The 26,785-nt window shown below is 45.0% G+C and overlaps 3 protein-coding genes across 4 annotated transcripts; all 3 read left to right on the forward strand.

The window, feature by feature from the left end:
* The first annotated feature begins 454 nt into the window (after nucleotides 1–454).
* Nucleotides 455–9,543, forward strand: LOC112900082 (synaptonemal complex protein ZEP1-like). Its single transcript, XM_025968813.1, has 20 exons — nucleotides 455–623; nucleotides 735–924; nucleotides 1,021–1,070; nucleotides 2,357–2,564; nucleotides 2,637–2,762; nucleotides 2,966–3,064; nucleotides 3,354–4,030; nucleotides 4,131–4,379; nucleotides 4,468–4,596; nucleotides 4,676–4,744; nucleotides 4,842–4,952; nucleotides 5,769–5,876; nucleotides 5,951–6,061; nucleotides 6,130–6,216; nucleotides 7,425–7,514; nucleotides 7,608–7,700; nucleotides 7,832–7,915; nucleotides 7,999–8,061; nucleotides 8,640–8,741; nucleotides 9,232–9,543. Exons 2-19 carry the CDS (start codon nucleotides 774–776, stop codon nucleotides 8,736–8,738), a joined length of 2,604 nt encoding a protein of 867 aa, XP_025824598.1. The 5' UTR covers nucleotides 455–623; nucleotides 735–773; the 3' UTR covers nucleotides 8,739–8,741; nucleotides 9,232–9,543.
* A 255-nt stretch (nucleotides 9,544–9,798) lies between these two features.
* On the forward strand, nucleotides 9,799–12,966 carry LOC112900084 (sugar transport protein MST1-like). 2 transcript variants are annotated; one of them, XM_025968814.1, is made up of 4 exons: nucleotides 9,799–10,276; nucleotides 10,450–10,769; nucleotides 11,639–12,271; nucleotides 12,365–12,966. In XM_025968814.1, exons 1-4 carry the CDS (start codon nucleotides 10,141–10,143, stop codon nucleotides 12,803–12,805), a joined length of 1,530 nt encoding a protein of 509 aa, XP_025824599.1. In that variant the 5' UTR covers nucleotides 9,799–10,140; the 3' UTR covers nucleotides 12,806–12,966. The 2 variants fall into 2 exon arrangements, with proteins under 2 accessions (XP_025824599.1, XP_025824600.1); XM_025968815.1 differs by having other exon boundaries at nucleotides 10,143–10,276; nucleotides 10,412–10,769.
* A 7,696-nt stretch (nucleotides 12,967–20,662) lies between these two features.
* LOC112900973 (sugar transport protein MST1-like) lies at nucleotides 20,663–25,461 on the forward strand. The gene is made up of 4 exons (XM_025969770.1): nucleotides 20,663–20,821; nucleotides 22,930–23,249; nucleotides 23,871–24,503; nucleotides 24,624–25,461. Exons 1-4 carry the CDS (start codon nucleotides 20,701–20,703, stop codon nucleotides 25,071–25,073), a joined length of 1,524 nt encoding a protein of 507 aa, XP_025825555.1. The 5' UTR covers nucleotides 20,663–20,700; the 3' UTR covers nucleotides 25,074–25,461.
* Nucleotides 25,462–26,785: the final 1,324 nt, after the last annotated feature.

A 26,785-nucleotide genomic window follows, 5' to 3' on the forward strand; every position in this document is an offset into this window, starting at 1 on the left:
TCACCTGCATATCACAGGCTCATCGCACCATGAGGAATAAGATTAGTGCCAAGTTCTTTAATTTAAATTCCGATTTGGCAACTTTTTTAGTATCCTAGTCAGCACATCTACTATCAGATTAAATAAAATGGAGAGTGAATCTCCCTGCCTAAATCAATGTTAAAGAACACAAGTGTAAAAACTAGTTGCAAATTATTATAATGTGGACATGTTAGACCAAAAAACAAGATCATTGTCAGAACTATAGTAAGTCTCTATAAACCATATTTGGATTTATTTTTTGAAAATGATTTAGATTCATTTTGAATATCCCGCATCCTCCAAAATTAAATGCACCAAGCCAAGCCCCATGCATGAGAGCCTACCAAGGCAATCAGCCCACCTGGCCGACCGAATAAAATGCATGAGGTGGGCGGAGGTTACTCTCGGCCCACCCAGGCGGAGTGTAATCGCGCCAGCAGATTGGCGGTCCACTCCAGACTCCACCCCTCATCTTCTTCTTTGAAGTTTGAATCGCTCACCTCTCTCTCTCTCTCCATTTCCTGGCGGCGGTGACTGGGGCGATCGGCGTCGTACTTCGCCAGGTCTTCGTCGGGCCCTTCGCCGGCGACGAGAACCCCCAGGTACGCTTCGCTCCTTCCCTTCTCTTCCTGCTGTGCGAAGCCGAGCACCCGGGATCCTAATGCAAGCTATTTGGACACCCATGTCCTGGTCCGCCCCTGCTTTGGCCGCAGTCCTGTGCCTCAGGCGAAATCTAGGGTTCCGGGGACAGGATGCAGAAGCTCACGGGGCTTAGGAGCCTTGAGGGGTTCCGATCCCTCGTTGGGTCCACCTCAACGGCCATGAAGGCCGCGAACCCCAAGCCCTCGTCGGATGCTGGAGGCAGTTCGTACGGGAGCTTCGCCAACCTTAAGATCACAGCAGGTTCTGGTTTCGTTTTTGCCTTCGGTTTGGTTAGAGAAGCCTATCTTAATTCATGAGTTATTACTGATTTCCCTCGGAATTTTTGTTTGGTTGCAGAGAAATTGGTCAAGGAGCAGGCTTCAGTGAAGACTGATCTGGAAATGGCGGTATGATTTCTCAACATTTTTGCCCTGTGGTGGGATTTTACTGAGTTGATTTATCTCGTATGATTCAATTGCACGAATTGATGTTATTCCTGAGATTAATCCTGGTTGTACTGTCATCATAGTTTAGATTTGGTGTATGTCTGGATGATCCTACTAGCTGGAAACTTGTCTACTGGTTGATCATCAAAATACCAAAGCTGTCTGTTATGGGGATGTGCCAGTTGCATCATCCCTGGTGCTAGCTAGCCTGGTAGGACACATATATACTCTTCTAGTATACCTGTTAAGGTAGTCTGTCATATTTTGTGGGCTACGGAATTCAGCTCCAGGTAAAACAGATGAAATGCAATGGTGCAGTATACTTCTCGCTAAACTTTCTTGATACGCTTGCATTATCTAACCATGTAATCATGCCAAGTTGCCAATAGGAAAGAGAAAATGTTCCACCACTATAGGCACCTCACAAGCATAAATTGGTACCATTCTAAAGCTGCACTTGGTATAGCTAGTCTGAAGCTCGTGATTTTACTTTCTAAATTTGCAATGTTTCCTTGTTTATTTACCATTCTAAAGCTGCACTTGGTATAGCTAATCCGAAGCTCGTGATTTTACTTTCTAAATTTACAATGTTTCCTTGTTTGTTTCCCTGGAAGTTACATATATGCATTTGTGTCGAATAATGTGACCTATTGGTATTTTGGAATCGGAATTCGGTGTTTCTTCAATACTAAAAGAATCACCCTCACCATTTTTTTTTTGTATGTGCCCTTCGAAATGGCTTTTCCTGAGAGAGACCTCTGAACATTGCTCACCCTCACTGTTTTCTGTTTGTATGTGCCCTTCGAAATCACTTTTCCTGGATCTCAAAAAAAAAAAAAAACTTTTCCTGAGAGAGACCTCTGAACATTGCTCACTCTGCAAAATCTGGGAAACTCCACCTTTTATTTGTTACTGTATTTTGTTCTGTAATTTAATCTAGTGGGCTGGTCCTGAACTTAATTAAACATGAGGCATTTCCTTTTAGGAATCTATGTTGGGTGTAATAAGAAGGCGCCATCTGCTTTGTGCAGATATTTCTGTTAGATCCAGAGCGGCACATTATATATCATTTCTGCAGTTACCTTTCCTGGTGCAAATGTTCCAGTGCTGATGCCGGTTGTAGGGTGAACTGGCTCACGCAAAAAATGAATTTATCAGCTTCTGTCATTGTTTCTCTATACCAACATATTATTCTGATATTTTTCTGGCTTGTTTATTACTGACGCATATGGTTTATATAAATTCAGCATACCAAACTGAGAAGAGCAACAGAACAGATAAATCTTTTAGAGGGAAAACTTCAACAAGCTGTGAATGAAAATGCAAAGCTTAAGGTGAAGCAGAATGAAGATTCAAAGCTCTGGCAGGGTTTAGATTCGAAAATCTCCTCAACAAAGACCTTGTGTGATCAATTGACTGAAACTCTGCAGCAGCTAGCTAGTCAGACAGAACAAGGTAATGTTCATGGTGACATTTACTTTGCCCACCTTCTATTCTGATCTGACTGGTGAAACAATACACTTACAGCTGAGGAAGACAAGAAGTTTTTCGAGGAGATGCTCGGGAGGAATTCCAAAGCTCTGGATGAATTTAACTGCCTGTTGCATGATTTATCAACAAAATTGGAGTGTGCAGAACAAAAGATCATTGCAGGTTGGTCAGTCTCTGCACAATCCACTGTCCAGTACAAGTTAGTGCAGATCTTTATGGAACTAACAACTTATAAACTTGGCACTATAAACTTTGATATATTCTGCACTTCTGTGTATATATATGTTAAAATCTAGAACAATCCACAATGTGCTAATATCTCTGAAATGATGTGGCAATAACTGTCTCTTGCCCTTTTAATTCAGGGAAACAGGAGATGTTGCAGATCAAACAAGAAAAAGAAGAAATGGAGCGAAGTCACAAGGAACAACTGTATTCAAATGATACTACGATTAAGGAAAAAGGTATAAGTTAGATTATCTGTACCAAATGATGAATCAGCAAAGGTATTGGTCTTATGCTTAAATTGCATTAGGAGTATACAAGAACTAAGAAGCTGGAAAAGGGCAAGTCATTAGAAAAATAGAAATGTGATGAGTAGTTGCCAAGTCCCACTCATTTTGTTTCCAAAAACATGGTGGGAATTTAACCAAATGGCATATGATATTTCATTCTAAAATTTCCGCTTTGAGTTGAGCTTATCGTGCAAAAGTAGTAACATCTGTAGTAATACAACTGCACTTATGCATGCAGATTCCCTCATCAAGCAGTTGGAGGGTTCAGTTGATGAAAATAAATCCCGCTTGATATGTCTCAACTCCCGCTTGCAATGCATGGAGCAAGAGCTGAAGCAAAAGGATGGTGTTTGCATCAGCCTGAAAGAAAACCTTGCAAGCAGTGAAAGTGAAAAGAACAACTTGGAGCTTAGGAATCAGGGCTGTATTCTTGAAATTGAAAAACTATGCAAGGACAACAAGGATCTTAACGAATTGCTTAGTGGCTTCATGGCTAAAGTAACTGAGCTAGATAAAGAGCATGCCTCTATGTCAAGTCATGTGTCTAGGCTGCTTTGTTCATTTGAAAGGTTCTATGAAATGGCCCAAGAGGAGAAAATGCTAATAGCAAGATCTTCTAAGGACAAATTTGAACATCTCCAAAGGCAATATGTAGATTTGTCATCAGAAAACAATGCTCTCAAGATTGAAATCGAAGAACTGAAGTCCAGAATCATAGAATTGCAGAAAACTCAAGAAATTGTTATGGTTCAACATGTTGAAGAATGCCAAGTGGCTGAAGATAAAATCAGAAGATTAGAGTCTGAAGCTGAAACTTCTGCCTCCAACATCAGTCTGTTAGAAACGTTAGCTTCTGAACTTCAAGGTAGAGTTCAAAAGTTACTGGAAGATTCTACCCTTGCTGAAAATCACAAGGTTTGTCAACTATTGGTGTCCGGTTACAAAATTATTTACTATGTATTAAAAAGCAATTGATGGCCTGTAAGATTCCTGACTCATGATATTTATTCTGCAGCAAGAGTTGCTTGAAAAGATTTTGAAGCTAGAATCAGATAATCAGGAGCTTCAAGGCCAACTGCAGTCAATTATGGAAGAGAAATCTAACAATGATGAATCTCTCCAAGGAGAGATATCTAAGCGTGACCAGCAGGTTGACACACTTGAGAATCAGATCAACCAGCTCCGCTGCGTTCTGAATGAGAAGGAGCAACTTTATACTTGTTCTGTAGAGAGAGAGAAGACTTTGGAGGACCAGAAATTACAGGTTTGCTCTGATTGGATCTTTTAAATCTTATAAGGTGGCGTTTAGTAAGTAACATAAGTACACAACAACCTTTTCAATCTATTGCCAGGTCGAAGCATCACTTGCTGCAACAGAATGCCAACTTAATGAGGCAAAAAAACAGTATGATCTCATGCTTGAAGGTAAACAGATAGAGCTATCCAAGCACTTGAAAGAGCTATCTCTCAAAAATGACCAGGTATCATATTTCTATTGATTGTGCAGCAGTTTAGCATCTCAATCACAAATTAATTACAGTTTGCATGTGAATTTTACAGGCGATCAATGAAATTCGTAAGAAGTATGAACTTGAAAAGATAGAAATCACTAATGCTGAAAAAGAAAAGGTACACTAACTCTTATTTCAGAAATTATTGTTTCTAGATGTTTAGAATTCTCAAGTTAATCTTATGCTATGATTTTTATGAATGTTTGAGAATTCAGGCAGAGAAGCTCGTAAGGGAAATGGAAAACAAATGTAATGAAAAGCTATCAGAGAACAAGCAAGATTCCGAGAGGTATTTGATGCGTCTTAAGGAGGAACATGGCGCAATGGTAAGTTCAACTTGTTCCATTTTCTTTATTTCAAACAATTAAGTTTACTCTTTCTTAATGCATGTTCTATTCCATGGAATAATGCAAAATGTCGGTTCTGGATTAGTTGAACAAAGTGAGCCAACCTGTTAACATGATGATAGCTCGGATACAAAATTTCATGTCAAACTTTCTTTTATAAGCTCTCGGTTGAAAAGGTTTAGTACTTCGAAACATTACCAGTTCTTGGTATTTTTTTAAAAAATTATAGTTGTCCCTAAATGGACTTGGCATGTAAAAAAAACATACCAAAATAGCTATGGTTGCAAAGAGTTTAAATTCTAGGTGCTTTAGGGGAGCACAAAAGATGCATTTGCATTATATTCCTCTGGCACAAAGGCTCATAGCATCCTGCTGATGAAATTTGATTATTCAATAGCATTTTTATTTCCATTTAACTTGCAGCAGCTTATATATGATATTTGGCGGAGTGAAAGCATAAGGCATTTTAAATCTATGTTCCTACATCCTTTTAGACTTTCAAATGTTATTGCTATAACCCTCCCCCTTTTTCTTTTTCCTTTTCTAATTCTATAAACAAATGTCTTGGTGATCCTGACTGGTTGCTTGCTTTCCGCTTGAGCTACTTTCACTATGAAGAATAGGAATGTATGAACCTACATTGCATCACTAGTAAAATAGTAGTTAAAAAAATTTATTGATTATTTTTACATGATGTCAGGAAATGTATCATTAAATGCTACGCAGTAGCTAGTTTGAGTAAGACTATAATTTTTCCTGGAATGACCATGAAAGTGGTTGTTTGCTGATATTTAGGTGGCAAGAATTCAGCAGGATAATGAGCATAAAGAGTCAACTCTCCGGGCTTATCACAAAGAAGAACTGCAGCGAATTCAGTCTCAGGCTGAGAATGAGCTGAGGGAGGTCAGTTGCAAATTCCTCAAGATGCTCTTATCATGGAGGTTTTCCATACTAATGAAATCTATATAAATATGTAGAGGCTGTCATTGCTCAGAAAAGAGCATGAACTTCAAATAAAATCACTAAGGATGCAGCATGAGGAAGAATGCCAGAGGATGCAGGAAGAACTGGAGCTTCAGAAGTCAAAGGTGGTGATTGACATTTTTGTCCTGAAGGTACTTACTTGAATATATACTTGAAATGTTCTTTGGTGCAGGAGGAGAAGCAAAGAACATTATTACAGTTACAGTGGAAAGTAATGGGAGAAAATCAACAAGTCGATCAAGAAGTGAACTCTAAGAAGGTGCTGTCTACTCACGAAGTTTGATATACTGTAAATTACCAAGTGATGCACATATGCCATATATTCAATCTTTTAGTGTATTCATTGCATAGCATCCTAAGCCTTGAACAGAATAAAGTAGCCACACATGTTTTCACTGAGTAAGGCCAATCATCCCACTGAATGAATAACTCGTGCAATTAGGTGTTTTTTCGAGGTTTAGGTTTCACATTCTAATGTTATCCTTGCACCTGTTTAGTGAAGCAAATGCCTAGGTTTCACATTCTGACGTACTACACCACTATGGCCTGTGATTTCGTACATAATTGATCGAACCTTGTTCTGATTGGATTGCATGAGCTTTCTATACCATAATATTAAATGCACCCTTTGATGCTTTTTAGTTCAAGTTGTTTGCAGAAGCAAGCATGTCATCCATAACTGTTAAAAGCAGTGTCAACTTTGGAATCCACTTAGGGTCTGGCACTAATGAAAGAACATGCTATTTAATTTTCAATTCGGCTGTGCAATCATTATTCAAACAGAAATTAAATATACCTTATTAACCATCAGTTTCTCAGTTTGCTCTGCACTTTGTCGGCTCTACTCTTGAATATATTTATGCTTTAATTTGTGTTATATTCATGGAACTATGGAAACATGTAGATTTGAAACCCTTTTGTTCTGCAGTGGGATGCTTTGGCATGCTTAGTTTTCATTTGATTGTAATCCTAATTATTTACTGTTTGATGATTGCAAATATATGACCATAATGCTTCGTGCAATACATGCATATCCTACATTCTAGTGTAATAGTAGTTTATTTCATATCTGTCATTCTGATCATGAATTTCCTCAACCTCTAAACATAGTGATTGTCTAACTAATTTTTTAGAAGAATAAAAGAAAAAAATTTTGCTTCATGTATTTGGACTAATGGCTAAGAAAATTGCCTGATAGTTATAGTATGGTGTAAGAAATATGCTGAATAGTAATGTAATGTTCCTTCTAGATTTTGGCAAAGTGCTTCTTGAATATCGATAGAAAAATGCATACTAAATTCTAACATTTGGAAGCAGCAAGCCTGATTGACTATTGGTCCAAATTCCTATCTTGCTCTTTTTACCTGTTTATTGTAAGTGAGACATAAGTTGTTTCTCCTTTTCCTTAGCTCATCACTGTTTTTTGCACATGTTACTCAGTTCTTACTAAATACATAATTGTTTCAGGAATATTCTGTTTCATCGATAAAGAGAAGAGATCCATATGGAAGAAAAGAACATGAGCTCCAGTTGGGAAGTCCTGAGACCAAACGGAAGGTAAGATGCCACTATTCTAGATAATACACTGCACACATTACACTACTTCCAGAAGGTTGAACTATAGTTTTTTCCTAAAAAATTTTGTTTCAGGATGTAAACTTATCTGGGATTCTACAATCACCAATTTCAAACATGTTGAGAAAGGTAGAGAAAGGGTCTCAGGATATTCCTAAACACAGAAAGGTAAATCTTCCACAATTTCTTTATTTTTTGTATCTGAGCAGCATAAATCAGGTTTCATTTTTGGGAATGAGATAATGTGCGAGTTTCATGTTATCCAATGGCACGGGTTCTCACTTCTTTTGTCAAAATAGGTAACACACCATGAATATGAAGTTGAGACAGCAAATGGAAGAATCACAAAGCGCAGAAAAACTAGGAGCACCGTCATGATTAGTGTACACGATTTTACTGTATTCCTCATTTTATTTGCATTTTACTGGCTTTCTGTTTCACCCTTGTTTTCTCTAATATATTCCAGGAACCGAACACTCAGAAGTCATTGCAAAATACTGCTGACAAGGATGTTACAAAAATACGAAAGGTATGATGGCTCTAAAGTATATGTGACTATTTTCTTTGATTTCTTTTCATATTCGTGTGTAAAATTTGCAAAAAAAGAATTCTTAATGAACCTAACATTATCACGTTTTACTGGATGAATGCTTTTTATCTACAATTGTGGAGCTCTAATCAATTCAGAAATACCTTTTGTACTTTAGCATGTTCTAAACTATCATCTATATCTTGTTTGGAGTGTCCTAGGATTGCTATTTCTATTAAAGGTTGTCACATAAGAATATTGGTATTTGACATCATAAACCATACCTTACAACTCATGGTGACTATATTTTGATGATCTTCCTTCCATACTCTTATTTTTGTTGTTTTTATTCTTTTGTTGCATGACTGCTATATTGATTGGTCTTCCTACTTTGCCTATGACTCCTCATGCAGTAAATGCATTGGATACAGACCAAAGTATTAACCCAGGCTCTGCTCTATGTTGCGTCTCATCATGTAATAGAGTTAAATTAGAAACTTTTTGAAGGGCAGCATTTCAAGACATAGCAATTTCCTATACATTTGTATTTTTGCAATTCTTACACTTGCAGTCTGCAGGTTCCCACGGGATCCCATGCCCATCCCGCAAACATTGGCGAATTATTTTCTGAAGGCTCCTTGAATCCATATGCTGACGACCCTTATGCTTTTGACTAGAAGGTGAAATCTTGTTTCCCCCAGGCAGAAGTTTTTTTTTTCTTATAAAAATTGAAACCCTTGGCAGTTACTTATTGGGCAATGCTGCAATAGTCCATGATGCAACATTGAATACGTCCAATACTGTTTCATTTATTAACTTCTGAAGAACAACAATCTCAACCTGGAACTTGCATTTTAGAATCATATGAGCTTATCCTAAATTCAACTGGAGCTGTTGAGTTGACCATAATCAACTTTGCATCTTGTTGAGTCCAGAATGCATTTTTTGTCAGCTAATCTTACAGAGATTTTGTTCAAAACGATTTCTTGAAACCCTCAAGCTGATGCCCAATATCGAGTTTGCCTGGAAGGATGGATATGTTTCTTATGCCATATTTTAGTCTGAAATTAAAACATTGCATCTGCATTTTGCATGGTGCTGCCTGTTATATGTTCTTCAGAGAATAAGCATCTTTCCAGTAGTGAATTTGAATTGAATCTCGTCTTGCAGCTCACACCTGGAGATACGATCTTTACACGCACGATGATGAAATCTTGAACACAAAATCGCCTCCATCATGTTGAATCAACGATCCTGTGGTTTTCCCCTGGTCTTGGCATCTGACCACCTATTGTCGTAAGACTGATTTTAGCTTGATCTATCTGGAACATTGCTACTACAATAAACATCACAATTGCGTGGCATGTAGGTGTGGATTTGTAAATGAACCTAACATGTGACGAACTTTGGACCAATTGAATATCTTAGCATCCACATATGTACCTTCCCTTCTATAAAGTTTCTGGACGTGCCAGCGTGCGATGTTGTGGGAGTATGTTTGCTCTTCCTGCTGGGTACCAAGGGCGCCGTTTGAGTATTTGGGCACGGTCTGGGTGGCAGCGTTGCTGGAATATGGTCGTTGAGCAATGTTGAGGTATATATTCACTTGGACGCAGGTGGGTGAAGGGTTTTTTTTTGTTGCTGCTGTTTGCATCTCTGATACGATAAAAACAGTTTGAATCGATAAACAATGTTTGACAGTGATGATGATCTGTGTTTTGCACATGGGCTTTGTTAGCTTTACAACCATCAAGCACAGATTGGTTGGCTTGACTAGGGATTGGACTATTGGAGTGGGTATTCTTAGCCCAACTTTGCTCAACAATGTTATCTTCAGTGCTAACTTGTTTCGTATGAATTGGAGACTTAGGTTAACGCAAGTCAGTGTCAACATATCCCTCGCACTAAGAAACGTCCTCCTGCCATTAGGATATTACTAGTGGGCGTTCTATAGTACGTGTGCAACTATAGTATAATCCCAACAAGGTGAAGACCATATATGGCTCCTGCATCTCTGAAAAAGAGAAGAAATTGGCCAGAGCTCTCTCGTCAGGAGCGGAAAAGGTGACAGCCGGAGAGATGGCCGGAGGTGCCATTGTTCCGAGTGACGGCCCTGCCACGGACTACGGCGGAAGCCTGACGCTCTCGGTGTTCATGAGCTGCCTTGTGGCTGCCTCGGGTGGCCTCATCTTCGGCTACGACATCGGCATCTCAGGTCCGGTGTTCAAAACAAAACTTCTGTATTAATTTGCTTGCTCTGAACTCTGAACTGTAGTACTCCATGCGTTTCGTTGTACGCCTTTGTGTTCTTGAGCTGAAAAATCTTACAGAAAGGTCAACGAACTAACAGAGTGACTGTGTGCTTGATGATCTGCTGATTGGATCAAGGCGGCGTCTCGGAGATGGAGCCGTTCCTGAGACGCTTCTTCCCGCAGGTCCTGAGGCGGATGGCGGCGGCCAAGGGGAACGAGTACTGCCTCTACGACAGCCAGACGCTGACGGCCTTCACGTCGTCCCTGTACGTGGCCGGGCTGGTGGCGTCGCTGGTGGCCAGCCGCGTGACCGCGGCGATGGGCCGGCAGGCCGTCATGCTCATGGGCGGCGCGCTCTTCTTCGCCGGCGGAGCCATGACCGGCGCCGCCGTGAACATCGCCATGCTCATCGTCGGCCGCATGCTGCTCGGCTTCGGCGTCGGGTTCACCAACCAGGTCAGTAGTCGGCCTCCCTTGCATAGCTGCATCTCTTCTTTCCGGAGCTCAGCAGCGCATTTTTCTTCTCCACCGTGCGTCACGCGCGCGCCAGCGAACGGTCCAAAGTCTTGCGCTGATGACGCAAACTTAGCCGTTTTTCACTGGACTCGTTGGACCTTGCAGTCGCAGCAGACTTTTGCGCGATTGGTCCCCGACAGCGAGGTCACAAGTTTTTCACATCAAGAGCAAGTCGTAAAAAATCTCGAAGATATTGTCCGAAGCCACAGCTTGATAAGAGCGTTCTTGCTTAAACAAGCGCGTGTGAATAATCGCGACTGCCTAGTAGAGTATTTCAAACTGGTGATGCAGGCATGTGGGCTCGAACGATCCACGGGAAGAAACAAACAAAAAGAAGGAAGGAAGAAAAGCCGTCCCTGTCCTCCCAGATCTCTAAATCTCTGTTGACTTTGCTAGTCCAAGCTTGCATTGAGCTATCCGGTACTAGAGCGGAAAAAATGCCGACCGCGACGGCCTACGGCAGATGGTGCATCGCCACCTGCTGATTGCCTAACAGTACTCGTCGCTAGTGGCGTGCCAAAGGCTTCTTCGGATAGAGACAGTTGGTGGCTTGGTGCCGAGTAGATGTTGCTGAGGTGTGAGGGGTGACACTCTAATCGGACTGAGGAGGTAACCGTGGCACGCGGGCCTGAAATCGGGTGAGGGGACATGAAGCGGCCCAACTGGCTTTCACTTATAGGCCCATTGAGCCTGTGCGGCTAAAGTTAGCCCAATAAATATATGCGTGTAGGATATCGAGAATTACATCGACCCATCCATATGGGCTGGGCCACACAATTGTCGCGTGCAGATAATTCTCGCTATTGCAGGCCGCTCCTCTGTTCCTCGCCGAGATGGCCCCGTCGCGGTGGCGCGGCGCCCTCACCGCGGGCTACCAGTTCTTCCTCGCGCTCGGGGTGCTCACGGCCAACCTCGTCAACTACGCCACGGCGCGGGCCCCCTGGGGCTGGCGCGTCTCGCTGGGCCTCGCGGGCGCGCCGGCCGTCGTCATCTTCGTCGGCGCGCTCTTCCTCTCCGACACCCCCAGCAGCCTCGTCATGCGCGGGCGCGCCGACGGGGCCCGCGCCGCGCTCCTCCGGGTGCGCGGGCCCGACGCGGACGTGGACGCCGAGCTCCGGGACATCGCCAAGGCCGTGGAGGCCGCGCGCCGGAGCGAGGACGGCGCGTTCCGCCGGATGGCCACGCGGCGAGAGTACCGCCCGCACCTGGTGCTCGCCGTGGCCGTGCCCATGTTCTTCCAGCTCACCGGGGTCATCGTGCTCGCCTTCTTCGCGCCCCTCGTGTTCCGCACCGTCGGATTCGGCAGCAACGCCGCGCTCATGGGCGCCGTCATAAACGGCGCCGTCAACCTGGGCTCCCTCCTGCTCTCCACCCTCGTCATCGACAGGTACGGCCGCAAGGTGCTCTTCATGGTCGGCGGCATCCAGATGGTCATCGCCCAGGTATTTCCAAATACTTTACACCATGAAGATGACTCGGCCAATGTGTTATGCATCTTCTTCTTTTGATCCGAGTTTATTTCTTGATCCTTGAAGGTTGGGATGGCTTGGATCATGGGCGCAAAAATCGGCAAGAGCGGCGAGGCGGCCATGGCGCACCCCTACGCGGTGGCGGTGCTGGTGTTCACCTGCCTGCACACCGCGGGGTTCGGGTGGTCATGGGGGCCTCTGGGGTGGGTGATCCCGAGCGAGATATTCCCGGTGGACATCCGGTCGGCGGGGCAGGCCATGAACGTCTCCATCGGCCTCTGCCTCACCTTCGTGCAGACGCAGTCGTTCCTCGCCATGCTCTGCCGCTTCAAGTACGCCACCTTCGCCTACTACGCCGCCTGGGTCGCCGTCATGACCGTCTTCATCGCGCTCTTCCTGCCGGAGACCAAGGGCATCCCGCTCGAGTCCATGGGCACCATTTGGGTGAAGCACTGGTACTGGAAGAGGTTCGTCCACGACGGAAATAGCGCCGTGGCACTAACCTAAGGTAATACTAGGTCTCAGAGGGGGAAAAAGAACCCAGACAGTAAGGTGTAGAGTATGTAGAGTGACTGGAGTGAGTAGTTGTAATGTTTCATGTAAGTGGCATGGCCATTTTGACATACCAATTTGTGTTATGTATACACCGTGTGATTTATGTTATGCAAGTTCACTTTTCACAATGTGGCATACTACCACAATACCTTCATCACCGAAATAAATGTGATAAAGACGCAATTTCTTTTGATTCAAAACGTCAAGTATTCTTACTACCCTCTCCATCAAAGAATATAAGCCATATTTTATTTTGTTAGGACAAGACTATGGCTTATTTTGTACTCATTGGCACTTTGGCAGTGTCACATGACAAATTCCGTTTGTATCGTTCATTGAGGATCAAAATACTTAAATACATGCATTATACAGTAGTAGTTGGTAAAATGGCAGGTACCTTGTAATATCTTTTTTTGGAAACGGAACCAGCAGGAGAGCTGCCCGTATTAATAAGAAGAGGGAAAGTCAAGAGGCTTCAACACCATACGAAAGTTAGCACAATGCAAGAAAACATGAAGCACTAAAACACGTATGAGGACTCACACTCTACCAATAAGTCGTGTAGGATGCTTGGCGCCGGCCACAGTCCACATCGATGCATCATCTCTTATTTTTGCGGTCACCATGAAGGAGGGCGCTTCTGCATGATTGAAAATGCGAGTGTTGCACTCCATCCAAACTTCCGAGCATATAAAGATGACTACGGATTTCAAACCTCTGCGCGGAACTTCTTGTGTCATGGCCAATGCCGACCACCGGTTGTTTGTTTCCAGTTTGTCGGGGTGCAGAGAGGGTTCCGCCAGCCAAGTAGAAATATCAGCCCAAATACGCCTGGCGAACCTACACTCGAAGAAGAGGTGCATTCCAATCTCAGGAACCCTGCGGCAAAGTATACAAGTTGAGTTATGTGTCCAACCTCTCGCCTGTAGTCTGTCTGCAGTCCAAATTCTATCGTGAACCGCTAGCCAACTGAAAGAATTTGCATTTTGGAGGTGCCCAAGCCGACCAGATAATTTTGTTGAGGTTTGTGCTGATTGCCTCTAAAAATTGCACATGGTAATCTGAGCTTGTCGAAAATTGACCGGACTCAGTTATCTGGATATGCGCCTGTACTTTGAAATATTTGAGGCCAGGAACGATTGATCACCAAATTGGGGGAGGGGCGAATGGAAGTACTTCACATATACTGCCCAGCCAAAAATTCAGGCTTGCTGCATGGCGCCATCAAACTCAGCAGAGTACAAGAAGACAGAAGAGCAGACAACAAATTCAGTCATACGAAATGCTGCAAGCAACACACAAATTTTTTGATCCTGGTAGGCACGCAAGCACATGAGGGGAAGGGCCTGAAGGTGGTGTCGAATTGCTGCCGCATTTCATCGAACTGATACGGGCACATCGGCCTCCATCCTCAGCGCCATGGCCAAACCCAGGGGAGGCCAAGGGATGGTCCGCCCAAGCCTAACATTCTCAATTTGAGCGAGCTCTTCGTCCTCTCTGACTGCGGACCACTAGTGCGGATGACTTGGTCTTCAGCGGCGGGATGGCTGACGCCTGACGGCGGACGGCGGTGGGGGAGACAGAAAAGCCAGGCCGTCACCCATCAGCACATACAGGCCGGCTAACATGACAAAAAATGAGGTCCTCCACAGCGTGAGGCCAGGTCTGTACGGTCGGTTGACGAGAGCGGCGGGAGGCAGAAGATGCCATGATGGCCGGCTGTAGGGTTGAGATCGCGGACCAGAGAAGGTGAACAGTCCTTTCTAAAATTTAAAAGCGTCAATTAATTAAAATAAATATGAAATTAAACTAATCGGTCTAGCCAAGACTACATCGCTTCGCTCTATCTATCGCAATCACCTTACAAAAGATCCTAACTAAGCAACTAAGATGCCGGACGAGGATGCCGGACGAGGTAGAGCTCACCCACAAATCTAGATTGCAAGATCATACAAGTCTATGCAACTATTATTCAAACAACCGGGGAGCCTCTATAGAATGCAAAGCGCACAAAGTCTAAATTACTCAGCTAGCAAAGCTACACAAACAAAACTAGAGAGCTTACAACTACTTAGGCTGTTCCCAGCAGGGAACCTATCCGGCATCCGATGCGGTAAAAGGGTGCTGAAAGCCACTGTTCATGCACCCAGCAGACAACCGATCCAGCTTCCGAAAATCCGGACAGCCTCCGACGCACCCCAAACTGGCGCTGCCTCTCTCCTGTATCGGATCGGTGGGGAGGGCCTCTTGCAGCGACACGTGGTGGAGGAACCAGGGAGAGGGGTGAGCAGCAGGAAGAGTTTGACGTGGGACCACAGACCACTCATTTCCGCAACGTTATACGAGAAACTGCTGAAGAGCATCTTTCCTATCCATGCGGGGTCCACGCTGGAGCGGTCCTTCAATGGGTATCCGCTGCCGCACTCTGCTGGGAACAGCCTTAGTCACACAAACTAAGCAAGACTACTTAGCTACACAAGCTAAGTAGCACAAGAGACAGCAACAACTTTACTACATAAAAACTAGTTACACAAGAGCACAACTTTACTACATAAAAACTAGTTACACAAGAGCAACTACTACTCACTAGCACAGGTATATGAACAAGTAAATACAATCTAGTGAAGGGAATTGCAAACCAACGGGAAGAACAAGTTGACACGGTAATTTTTATTCCGAGATTCGGTGGTTTGCCAACCACTTAATCCCCATTGAGGCAAGCCCAAGATTGCCACTAATCCTCTTACTGGTGGTGACTCACAATTCACACTCTCTTACATGGAGTGCTCACACCGAGCTCTAGCACTTTGATCCGGTTGGACCAATTGGCGCTCTTCACACCTCGATCTACTAGTGTTGGTCTTTGCGTCTCCCGCGGGATGAGCACGGTACCCCCTCACAATGCCTTATCCAAAGCCACACACAAGCTTCTTGCGTGCTTCAACAGAAACAACATCACCAAGCCGTTTAGGAGTGACAACCTCCAAGAATAACAAGCACCACCAGCTTGCAACTCGGTCACCTAGTGCTAATCTCTTGCAATCTCTCAATGCAATGCACTAAAATCGCTTTCTCACTTAGCGGATATGATTTGTAGTAATCACAAGTAAGTAAGTTGGAGGGCTCCCAAGCACTCTCACACAAGGACAATAAGTCCCCAAGGTGCTCTGCTCCGCAAATAGCCGGCCACCACCTCTATTCATAGAGGGAGGCCTCAAACTAGTCGTTATCTTCAAAACTCATCGAAACAGAGTTATCGTGGATAGTCCGCCATTCAAACCCAACAGCTAGAAGCGCAATAATTGTGTGACAGAGTCGACCGTTACAGTCTTGGCGGACTGTCCGCCTCACAAGTCGCGGACCGTCCGTAGTTCAAGTAAAATTCCCACCAGAACCTAGCAAGTTTCTGTCTCAAACTTTAGTTATACCTGCGGACTGTCCGCTCCCAGGGGTCTGTCCGCAGCTCACTTTGACATCCAACACAGAAAACATCAAATTTTTGTGCCCGTTTAAATGTTAGCTGGCAGACTGTCTGCTCCTAAAGACCGGACTGTCTGCGTTACACTTTGGAACTTCACCCAAAGCCAAGAACACTTCTGTTCGAACTCAAATAAGAAACCAGCGGACTGTTCGCCTCCCAGTAGCGGACGGTCCGCAGCTCTATTTTCAGCACAATCGATTCTCGATAAACCAGTTATAACTTTTGGCTCCGATGTCCAAAATACATGATCTTGGACTTTATGGAAAGCTTGTTCAGAGGACTAAACATCAGAACTGAATACTTGACCAAAATAAAATGGATCAACTCAGAAATCCAATCCAAGATCCAACCCATAGTTAGCAGCACAACGAAAAATCTTTTTCCAAAGCATGCCAACTCCAAATGATCTCCCACGGGATGATCAAAACCTTTAAGCCTTAGTTACCATTTTCAAATCATTTTTGTTTAACTTTCAATGCCACTCGATCCTAGCAACGTATGCAAAGTTAGATTGCTCAAGTAGCACTGGATGACCGATATGCAAATAAGTTTGCCCCTCTTGATAGTACGGCCATCTATCCTAAATGCGGTCATGCACTTCTCTACACAACCTATGATCGGTGAAATGAAATGCCCTACAAATCATACCTTTACCTTGCGCATTCCACTTCATCTTCTCAAATGTTGATGCCTCACAAGCACCAACCTCCATCAAGCCATTTTATCATCATCACGAGTCAACACTTGGCTTGATTTTCCTTGAATGATATGATCCACTTCATATCATCATATGATCTTATTGGTTCATCGATCTCAACTTAACTTGCTCTTCACCGTTGCCTTGGTCCATCGGCGCCAACTCTTTGCTCAAGCTTACCCGCCACGTGCGTTTTGTCGCTTCAAAGCCTCCAACTTGCCCTTCATACTTGCTACCGGTCCATCAACGCAAAGCCTTGTCTCAATTTTCTCCATCTAACCACAAGACTCCATGTCATGTCTCATTTGCAATGAGTTCCTTCGTCACATTATATGAGCATAGCATCAACACTTAGTCATTTCTCCATCATGGCACATGTTGCTTATACTAGTGTCTTTGTGTGGACTAATCACCTGTCTATCTCAACATAAACACTTATTAGTCCACCTAAGTTGTCACTCAATTACCAAAACCAAACAAGGACCTTTCACCGGCGAACGGAGACGCCAACCACCAAGGTGCAAAGGAGGACTGGAGGAGGAGCCAGCCGTCTGTCCGGACACATGAGTGATAATACGCAAAAAAAAGGACCCAACTAGGGGTAATATGAGACATATTCGGCCTGTACAAACTTTTATGGCTTTCTATAAAAGCAGGGTAATCCTTTTTCAAAAAAACATATCGGATCGTAATGTAGGGATTATATTAAAAATATAACCTCCAATTATTTACATATAACCCCATATTTGATCGCGACTATCTAGGAGGTCATGTGAATATTCGTCCCTGGATATTTTCACATAAACTCACTGTCGGAGGAATTCTCCAGCCGGGTGGCGGAAAGCACCCGCCTAATCCTAGTTAAGGATGGGTTTGGAGGAGACTTAGGAGCGCTCGATCGGCGAACAGATGAACGCAGGAAGGCCACAGAGATTTAGAGTGGTTCGGGCCGCCGGAGCGTAATACCCTACGTCCACTTTTGTGTTGTATTGCTTGAAGAAGCCTGGATGGAGCCTAGCATGCAGCTTGTGCTTATGCAACCTGGAACTTAGAACGTCTAGCGTGAGTGTTTTTTTGATCCCGTGTTCTAACGAGTGCATTCTCCCTTTTATAGTCCAAGGGGGATGCTTACACTGAGCGGGACCCCGACATGTGGGTCCGGCCAACAGGAGCTTGTTCTACGAGAGATATGGAGGTCATCTCCTCGAGCTCCTCTCCGTAGTCCTCTCGATCGGGGAGTTGATGTGCGTATCCACAGTCGGGATACGGCCGTGTACAGCCTTGTCTTGTACAGTGTTCGGTGTCAGCGTTGCCCAACAGTGAAGCCGTGCTGTCACTGTTGGGATCGAACCACCAGTCAGGGGGCGAGCCAGCGCTGACTCGTGCCATGCGCACTGTTACAGCGCAAGCCTTAGCACGCCTATTACAGACCATCATCACACGCGCAGCGCCGTGACGGGACTGCACACAGTCCGCGCACTGTGCGCGGTGATACGACGCGCCGCCTTCAGATCAGGCGGGCTTACCGTGGTGTCACCTTACCTGCCCCGTGTGTCAGTGGCAGGCCGCACCTTTTGACCTTGGCGCGCCCAACTCACCTACCGCATTGAATGCTGGTAGGTGGAGAGGCGACCCGTAAGGGGCCTCCGGCCGCAGGCACGCGGCGGGGTCAGCCCTGCTCCTCCCGCCGGGCAGCACATGGCGGCACCGGACCCCGTGGCCGGCCGGAGCGGGCTGACCTGTGATGGTCTGGCCATCACACGTGGCGGCCCCGGACCTCCCAGAGGAGGCCGGGTCCGCAGGGGTTACCCGAGAGCTCTCCCGCCCACGTGGGTGTGCAAAGGCCCCGGACCTCACGAAGCTCGGGGAGGGTCCGGAGACCGTGGTCCCAGCAGTCAGGCCCGGAGGCCGTATGCCACGTGGCCCAGAGGCGAGGGGGAGCGTGGATTATGAGAAGTACCAGGGCCTGGACACCCTAGCAGGAGGTACCCCTATCTGTATGTACCGACACTCACGGATCCAAAATAGGGAGTTAAGTGTAAAATAACTAGGGATTATTTTTAGAAGAAGCTCCGGGGATGTGCTCCATCGACTGCACCGCTGCCGGCGCTCCGGTGAGGCCCCGCCGCGGTGTAAACAGGATCGGAGACGACATGGAACAATCTTCTACGACGAGCGCATTGGTTTTTCCGCAGGAGGAATTCCGTGAGGACTTGGTTACCGGAGATCGATGATTCGATCGAGATCTGGAGCAGGAACTGAAAGGATTGATGGTTGGTGCTGAGCAAGATCTTCCCCTTGGATGTCAGGTCAGCGGGGGCAAAGCATGACCATAATCCATGGCACTAGCCGTCTCCTTCGCGTAGACGCAGGTGTCTTCTCCCTGCTCTGCGCCATGAAGTACGCGACCTTCCTGTTCTACGACGGCTGGATCCTGATCACGACGGCTTTCGTGGCGGCGCTCAAGACAGAAATGAGGGTATTTTGGTAATAATATTTTGTTATGGAACTGAACACAAATGACAATAAGATGCAGATACAATAAAGGTTATGTTCATAGTTTTGTTGAAAGCACCCAGCTTTTTCTCATTTGTCTACGGCTTGTTTGGTTGGAGGTAACTAGTGCAAGGGAATGAGAGTTTAGAGATATGATATTAAAATTCTCTTGTTTGTTTTGCAGGAGGGGGAGTTAACTTGGGATGCGGAAAGGAAGTTTAGAGACTCAATTCCCATAGATCTCTTCCCATGGGAGGGGTGTTAATTGGGAGGAAATTCTGCTTTAAAATAAAAATAAATGATCTTAACTGTTTATCATAACTTATGATATAATTTTCTACGTCAAAACCCACGTATCAAATAGAGGATATGAATTTCCTCTCCAACTCCCTCCCTTAATTCCCTCCATAAACCAAACCGACTAAAAATCAAACTCCCAAATGAATTTACTCCATTAACTCCCACCACTAATTCCCATACCTCTTGTTATTCTGTTGTCAAACGCACCCTGTATCTTGAAGTGAGAACAAGCTAGATGTGAAAGGTCGAGACCTAACTTGTCTTTCTGTATAAAAAGAAAAAAAAAAAGCTGTAGTCTGTGCTCATAGCAGTCAACATCGTATACCTTAATTACAGAACTAGACACATGTTGAGTATACTACTACTGCATCCCGTACGACTACCAACTACTAATTATCCTGCCCTAAAAAAAACTACTAATTATCCTTCTGGTGACATGATTGGTGCATAAAACAAGTACACGCATGGATGGAAGCATATCCACCTAGCTAGTTGTTTATTTAAGACTGAAACATTTGTGCACTTCGAAGAATCTTCCACAAATTCATTGCTATTATTTTTTGGAGTGTAATTTAATCGGCACGCTGCGATTGCGGGGGGAAAAACTAGATGCGCCCAGATGTATACAGATGCGCAAAATTTGAATATAGCAACGTGCACAATTTTCTACTGGGTGGGAGCGGGACTGCGGCTTTCTGGGCGAGTATAGATATTTTCTGCGTTGCTCCCCTTGCTTCGCCCAATCAGTTGGCTTGTCAACTCTCCCGTCAAAATCGATCCATACGCCTATATTGCTGACGACCCCCCTGTGCCAACGCCGAGGCCTGCAGAAAACCATCAGGCAGAACCTGCAGACACACGAGAGCGGTTGTAATGGCGGCGGAGGGCGGCCGGGCGCGCGACTACAGCGGCGGCGTGACGTTCTCCGTCGCGGTCACCGGCCTCATGGCGGCCTCCTGCGGCCTCATCTTCGGCTACGACATCGGCGTCTCAGGTGCGCTCTCTCTGCTGGCGCGCGGTGGCTTAATTCGTTCTTCCCTTGAAATGTTTGCATACATATACCTCCTGGCTGATGACTTGCTAGTTACAAAAGTGGACCCTGTGATTTGTGTATCGAGATGCTAGATACAGCACATGCTGCTGTGATATTATTCAGAATTAGCTGCATGGTCGCAATAGCCTGCAGAGCAGCTCGAAACCTACATATATGGTGAACATAGGCACGCACCTCAACGCTTCTTCCTTGTCAGGACAGGAAACGGCACTATCTTCTTCTTTTGATTAATAATTTACTTGAGCTTTAGACATGGCCAGCTGTGCAGTACGCACGCGTCTACTCGTAAATTCTGCCAGCTACACGTGTAAAGATCATGAGAAGTTTGTATAGTGATGTAAAATTAACTCTGGCGATGAATCCGTGGTACCATGTCAACACTATTACCATACTCGCCTAGAATTTTTTTTTGAGATTTGTGAGAAGATAGACCGTAATTACTTTAGGTTGGCAAATGAAACAGATTGGAGTATTTGAACTTGAAAATTCGGAGCAGTTAATACGTTTTTCGTGACCGACCTCAGACTTTTCTCTGGAGATGTTGACTGCTAGGCTGGTAGGTTTTCCTTGTGGGCCATTATTCCTCTGCAGGAGAAAGTCTCGCTCGCCTCTAGCTATATATCTTTGTCCTAGAGAAGCAAGATATGCTGGTAAACTACCCGAGATATTAGATTTGTTTTCTTCTTCTTTTTGAAGGGTATTATATTTGTTTTCTTATTTTATAATGCCTGCGCGATCAAAAGAATAACTTTCTGACATTGTTGCAGCTAGAAAGCTAGCTAGCTTCCTTTGTCAAATGATGAATATAACAATTCATATTGAGCCTCGATCACGTTCCTGTCTTTATAGAGTAATTGGTGACTATATATAGGATCTCAAACAATCTTAGAGAGATAGAGATGCAACCTAATTATTAAACTAGGAAAACCTAATCCCTGCCGCATATATATGTACCCCGACAAACTCCCTCCCAGCATATCATGCAGCCATTGAAGAAGTGATGCTGCTGCTTTCGTTCCTGTCTTCATCGATCGAAGAGCTGTGGACGTCGCAGTGGAGATCGGAGGAGGAAGCTGTAGACTTGTTGGCGCGAACAGCAGGTTGGCGACGATGATCCGGCGTACGTGATGATGACCGGATGTCGCCAGGAGGAGGTGCCGGAGAGGTTGGGGCCAAGGCAGTGAAACTCGTACGGTGATGTAGCTGACATCTGGCGTCCACTATTACTGGGTATCCTCCTGGCCCCTGTCAAGCACAATGGTAGAAACCGGGCATCCTTTAACTCCAAAAGAGGATAATATAGGCCATCCAACTATAGAAACCGGACAAATTTAATCCTTTGAGCAGTTTTTTATTTTACAAAAATTAAAAATATTCAAATCTAAACTAAAAAATCATAAGTAATTCATTTTAAATTAGAAAATATGAAATGGGTATCAAAATTTTCTAAAAATGTAACTATCTATTGGTACTCCTCTTGTCAGTTATTCGGATCCAATATTTTTATATTCATAGCATTTGGTTGCTTATAATTATGCCTATTATTTTTGAACAAATAAGATTCAAATAGAGTAATAATAGATAGGTTACACTTTTAGGAAAATTTTGGTATTAGTTTCATATTTTTTTGATTTAAAATGAATTAGTTTTGATTGTTAGATCTAATTAAAAAATTTATTTTTATTTTGAAAATTTTACAAAACCACCTTCAAAACCATCCATAGGGCTAAACTTGTCCGGTTTCGACAGTTGGATAGCCCTGTTATCCGGTTTTGTAGTTGAATGTTGAAAATCGGACTCTTGTCCGGTTTCGACAGTTGGATAGCCCTGTTATCCGGTTTTGTAGTTGAATGTTGAAAATCAGACTTTTGCGATAGTTCACGGTGTAAATCAGACTTTTCCATGTGAAAATGCATTTTCTGACGTAGCAAAGTGCTTACTAGACGTTCAGACGCTACGGATGAAATCCTTTTTTTTCTATGGGTGAAATCCTATATCTTGTTTATAAGCGAAAGAAGAAAGCAAAATAACCGTTGGATTTTACTCAGGTGGCGTGACGCAGATGGAGTCGTTCCTGGAGAGGTTCTTCCCGGAGGTGCTCCGCGGGATGCGGAGCGCCAGGCGCGACGCCTACTGCAAGTACGACAACGAGCTGCTCACCGCGTTCACGTCGTCGATGTACATCGCCGGCATGGTGGCCTCGCTGGTGGCGAGCGGCGTCACCAGGAGGGTGGGCCGCAGGGCCGTCATGCTCGTCGGCGGCACCATGTTCCTCGCCGGCTCCGTCATCAACGCCGGGGCCGTCAATATCGCCATGCTCATCGTCGGCCGGATCCTGCTTGGCTTCGGCGTTGGCTTTACAGCGCAGGTCTGGTTCTATATATACTGCCTCCATTTCCAATCAACTGACAATTTTCAAGTACCTCTCGAATATTGAACGTTAATATTTGAGTAATGCATAGCAACCTGTTCAGCCAAATACTATTTCCATGTAATTGCTGCACTAATATTATACTAATCAAAGTTTAAACAATCAGTTAAACACAATCAGTAATTTAAAAGCAGACAAAGCAGTAAATATATTTCCTCTGCAGGCCGCGATGCCCTTGAAAGATGAAATCTAACTGTTCCTTTCGGCCCAAAAGCAAAATAGAAAGGAGTGTATCTAGGCCCAGTTGTTACCATACAGCCCATTTCCATCTATTTCACAGTTTAGAAATGCAGAAATGCCATGATATCATAAGAACTCAACTGAAATTGCAGGGAGCTATTACAATTCTAAGCTTCAAATTGAGATTCTACAAATGCCATAATATCATGATATCATCAGACAATTTTGTAGTGCCAATGAAATTTGCACCATGTTTAAGAATTCAGAGCTCCTATTTGCATGTATTTCCATGCAGAAATGCTACCTTTGCATCTCAAACATAAGAGAAAGGAAAATGATTGTTTCAGCTGCTTGAGTAGTATCTTACCGTGCATTCAGGCGGCTCCACTGTATCTCGCCGAGACATCACCGACCAGATGGCGCGGCGCCTTCACCACGGCCTACCATTTCTTCCTTGTCGCCGGCACGCTGGCCGCCAACGTCGCCAACTACTTCACCAACCGCATCCCCGGCTGGGGCTGGCGCGTCTCCCTCGGCCTCGCCGCCGTGCCGGCCACCGTCATCGTTACGGGCGCCCTCTTCGTCTCGGACACCCCCAGCAGCCTCATGTTGCGCGGCGAGCCGGACAGGGCCCGCGCGTCGCTCCAGCGCATCCGCGGGGCGGACGCCGACGTGGAGCCCGAGCTCAAGGACATCGCCCGCGCCGTCGAGGAGGCACGCCGGAACGAGGAGGGCGCGTTCAAGAGGCTGCGCGGCGAGGGGTACCGGCACTACCTGGTGATGATGGTGGCCATCCCGGCGTTCTTCGACCTCACCGGCATGGTCGTCATCTCCGTGTTCTCGCCGGTGCTGTTCCGGACGGTCGGGTTCAGCAGCCAGAAGGCGATCCTCGGCGCCGTCATCATCAGCCTCGTGAGCTTGTCCGGCGTCGTACTGTCTACCTTCGTCGTCGACCGCTGCGGCCGCAGGTTCTTGTTCCTCGCCGGCGGCACCACCATGCTGATTTTCCAGGTTCTACATGAACGCACATCAACACACACATGTTAGGTCTGTCATGCCATTCGTCGTGTAAGCAGTGTCGTCATGTGTGTTCTCTAACATGAACCTTGCTATTGGATCGACCAAGTTAAGGTGGCCGTGTCGTGGATCATGGCGGACCACCTCGGGAAGCACGGCGCGGCGGCGATGCCCCGGAGCTACGCGGTGGGCGTGGTGGTGCTCATGTGCCTGTACACCTTCAGCTTCAGCCTGTCGTGGGGGCCGCTCAAGTGGGTGGTGCCGAGCGAGATCTACCCCGTGGACATCCGGTCGGCGGGGCAGGCCGTCACCCTGTCCGTCGCGCTCACCCTCTCCTTCACGCAGACGCAGGTGTTCGTCTCCATGCTCTGCGCCATGAAGTACGCCATCTTCCTGTTCTACTCCGGCTGGGTGCTGGCCATGACGGTTTTCATCGCGGCGCTCCTGCCGGAGACCAAGGGCGTGCCGCTGGAGGCCATGCGGTCGGTGTGGGCAGGGCACTGGTTCTGGAGGAGGTTCGTCGCCTTGGATGCCAAGCAGGAGGTCCAGCTCAACCGCATGTAACTAGAATCATGGCGTCACTACACTACAGCTAAGGCAGTGAAAGGTCGAATCATTACCGGTATCATGGTGTGCATCAATATGCATGTATTATCCGTAAAGGTCTGCTCAACTTGTGAGTTGTGACAAGCTCATGTACTCGTGGCAGCTAGGGAAAGATAAGATAAAATGTACAGTCGTCCAATCACCAAGGCCAGCAAGTATGTTGTGGTACTGTATATTTCACATTCTACCAATATGGTAATTTTTAGGCCAGGAACGCGGACATGATGGCTTGTTATGTAGGTCAATTATATTACTAGCATAATTAGATACTTAGGTTCATTGGTAAAGTTTGTTGTACTAGTATCTCCGCTTGAACTTGAAGTTTGTATTGAATGGTTTTTGAATAGTTCACGACTGTGATTTGGTGTTGTTTTTGAGCAGGCTAGTGCATGCCAGTCTCATTTAGATAACAGGCTCAGGTTGAAGAAAGACATATATTTTTCAAGGTCGGGGGTCAACTTATGCACAATTCATCTCCTGCCTATTATAAATTCCGGCCAGCTATCCAACCGAGATATCAATATATTAATAAGAAGATAACATGTTTGTTCTGGTCAACATGCTCACATGGGCTGGCGATAATTTGATTGAAGAGGCGTAGGCGCTGCAATGTATATAGTCTGCAAGCTAAATTTCGTTGGTCAAGTAATAAGCTTATTAATTACGTCCGTTGACAACAATATGATGCCGAATAAAATTATCTAAAGACCTTCATAAAACTTTATGAATCTATGCAAGTGATACTTTTTATATTCTGATATCATCTATCATTAATTCCGGAGGAAAAACAACTAAGCATTTGAGAACATGTAACAGGACAAAAATGGCAAGACCTATTGCTAATCATCATTTATACACATAATCATAATCAATCCTGTAACTTGTGGCTTCATTTGGAAATCAAGAAAAGCATATTATATGCCCTATGTTATGAACAAATATGAATACTCTGATCTGTAAGAAACATGGCCCCGTTAGGCCATAATTGTGATTTTGGTGATTGTGTGACAACATAGTCAATGTGACTAACAAGTTTGTGAGCTCAAAATTTGTAGGATTTCTAGTTCTTATGGATGAAGTCCAATCTATAGTCAAGGTATCCAAATTACTATCAAGATATCCAAGCTATAGTGAAAAATATAAAGATAGAATATATTTGAGGTGTCAGCGAAGATTTGAACAAGGCTCAACATGAATGCATGCGTCGGTTGAACCGACGGCATCAAAAATAAACTAAGCGGTGCAATGGAGACTTGCCACTGTGATAAAGTCAGTAGCACCGGTCCGACGCTATAAGAAGTGAGACGTCGGTATAATGAGGAGATGATATGACAATCAAGTGAAGAAATAACAGAGACACCGATTAAACCGACGGTGCAAAAGGAGGCACTACCGGACGCGGCTGATTTGCCGAGGGTGAAAAGGTTTGCCGAGCGCTATATTTCGGGCACTCGGCAAACATATTCTTTGCCGAGTGTCGCTCTCGGCAAAAAAAAACACTCGGCATAAAATATTTTGCCGAGAGCCTAACACTCGGCAAACAGATACCCTAAACCCTAAATCCTAAACCCTAAACGCCGTTATCTTTGCCGAGTGCTTGATTTTTGGCACTCGGCAAAGGGTGTATTTGCCGAGTGTCAGCTGACCGACACTCGGCAAATAAAATATTT

This window comes from Panicum hallii, chromosome 7 (assembly GCF_002211085.1).
Source record: "Panicum hallii strain FIL2 chromosome 7, PHallii_v3.1, whole genome shotgun sequence".
NCBI classification, from domain to species: domain Eukaryota; kingdom Viridiplantae; phylum Streptophyta; class Magnoliopsida; order Poales; family Poaceae; genus Panicum; species Panicum hallii.

Bases quoted from the DNA above. Each gene is read 5' to 3' on its own strand.
- LOC112900082 (XM_025968813.1), top strand. From the start codon at position 774: ATGCAGAAGCTCACGGGGCTTAGGAGCCTTGAGGGGTTCCGATCCCTC. The intron at 4,380-4,467 runs GTTTGCTCTGAT...ATCTATTGCCAG, and splicing joins TGGAGGACCAGAAATTACAG to GTCGAAGCATCACTTGCTGC. The intron at 8,062-8,639 runs GTATGATGGCTC...TGCAGTCTGCAG, and splicing joins ATGTTACAAAAATACGAAAG to GTTCCCACGGGATCCCATGC.
- LOC112900084 (XM_025968814.1), top strand. From the start codon at position 10,141: ATGGCCGGAGGTGCCATTGTTCCGAGTGACGGCCCTGCCACGGACTAC. The intron at 10,277-10,449 runs GTCCGGTGTTCA...GATTGGATCAAG, and splicing joins CTACGACATCGGCATCTCAG to GCGGCGTCTCGGAGATGGAG. The intron at 12,272-12,364 runs GTATTTCCAAAT...TGATCCTTGAAG, and splicing joins TCCAGATGGTCATCGCCCAG to GTTGGGATGGCTTGGATCAT.
- LOC112900973 (XM_025969770.1), top strand. From the start codon at position 20,701: ATGGCGGCGGAGGGCGGCCGGGCGCGCGACTACAGCGGCGGCGTGACG. The intron at 20,822-22,929 runs GTGCGCTCTCTC...GATTTTACTCAG, and splicing joins CTACGACATCGGCGTCTCAG to GTGGCGTGACGCAGATGGAG. The intron at 23,250-23,870 runs GTCTGGTTCTAT...CCGTGCATTCAG, and splicing joins GCGTTGGCTTTACAGCGCAG to GCGGCTCCACTGTATCTCGC.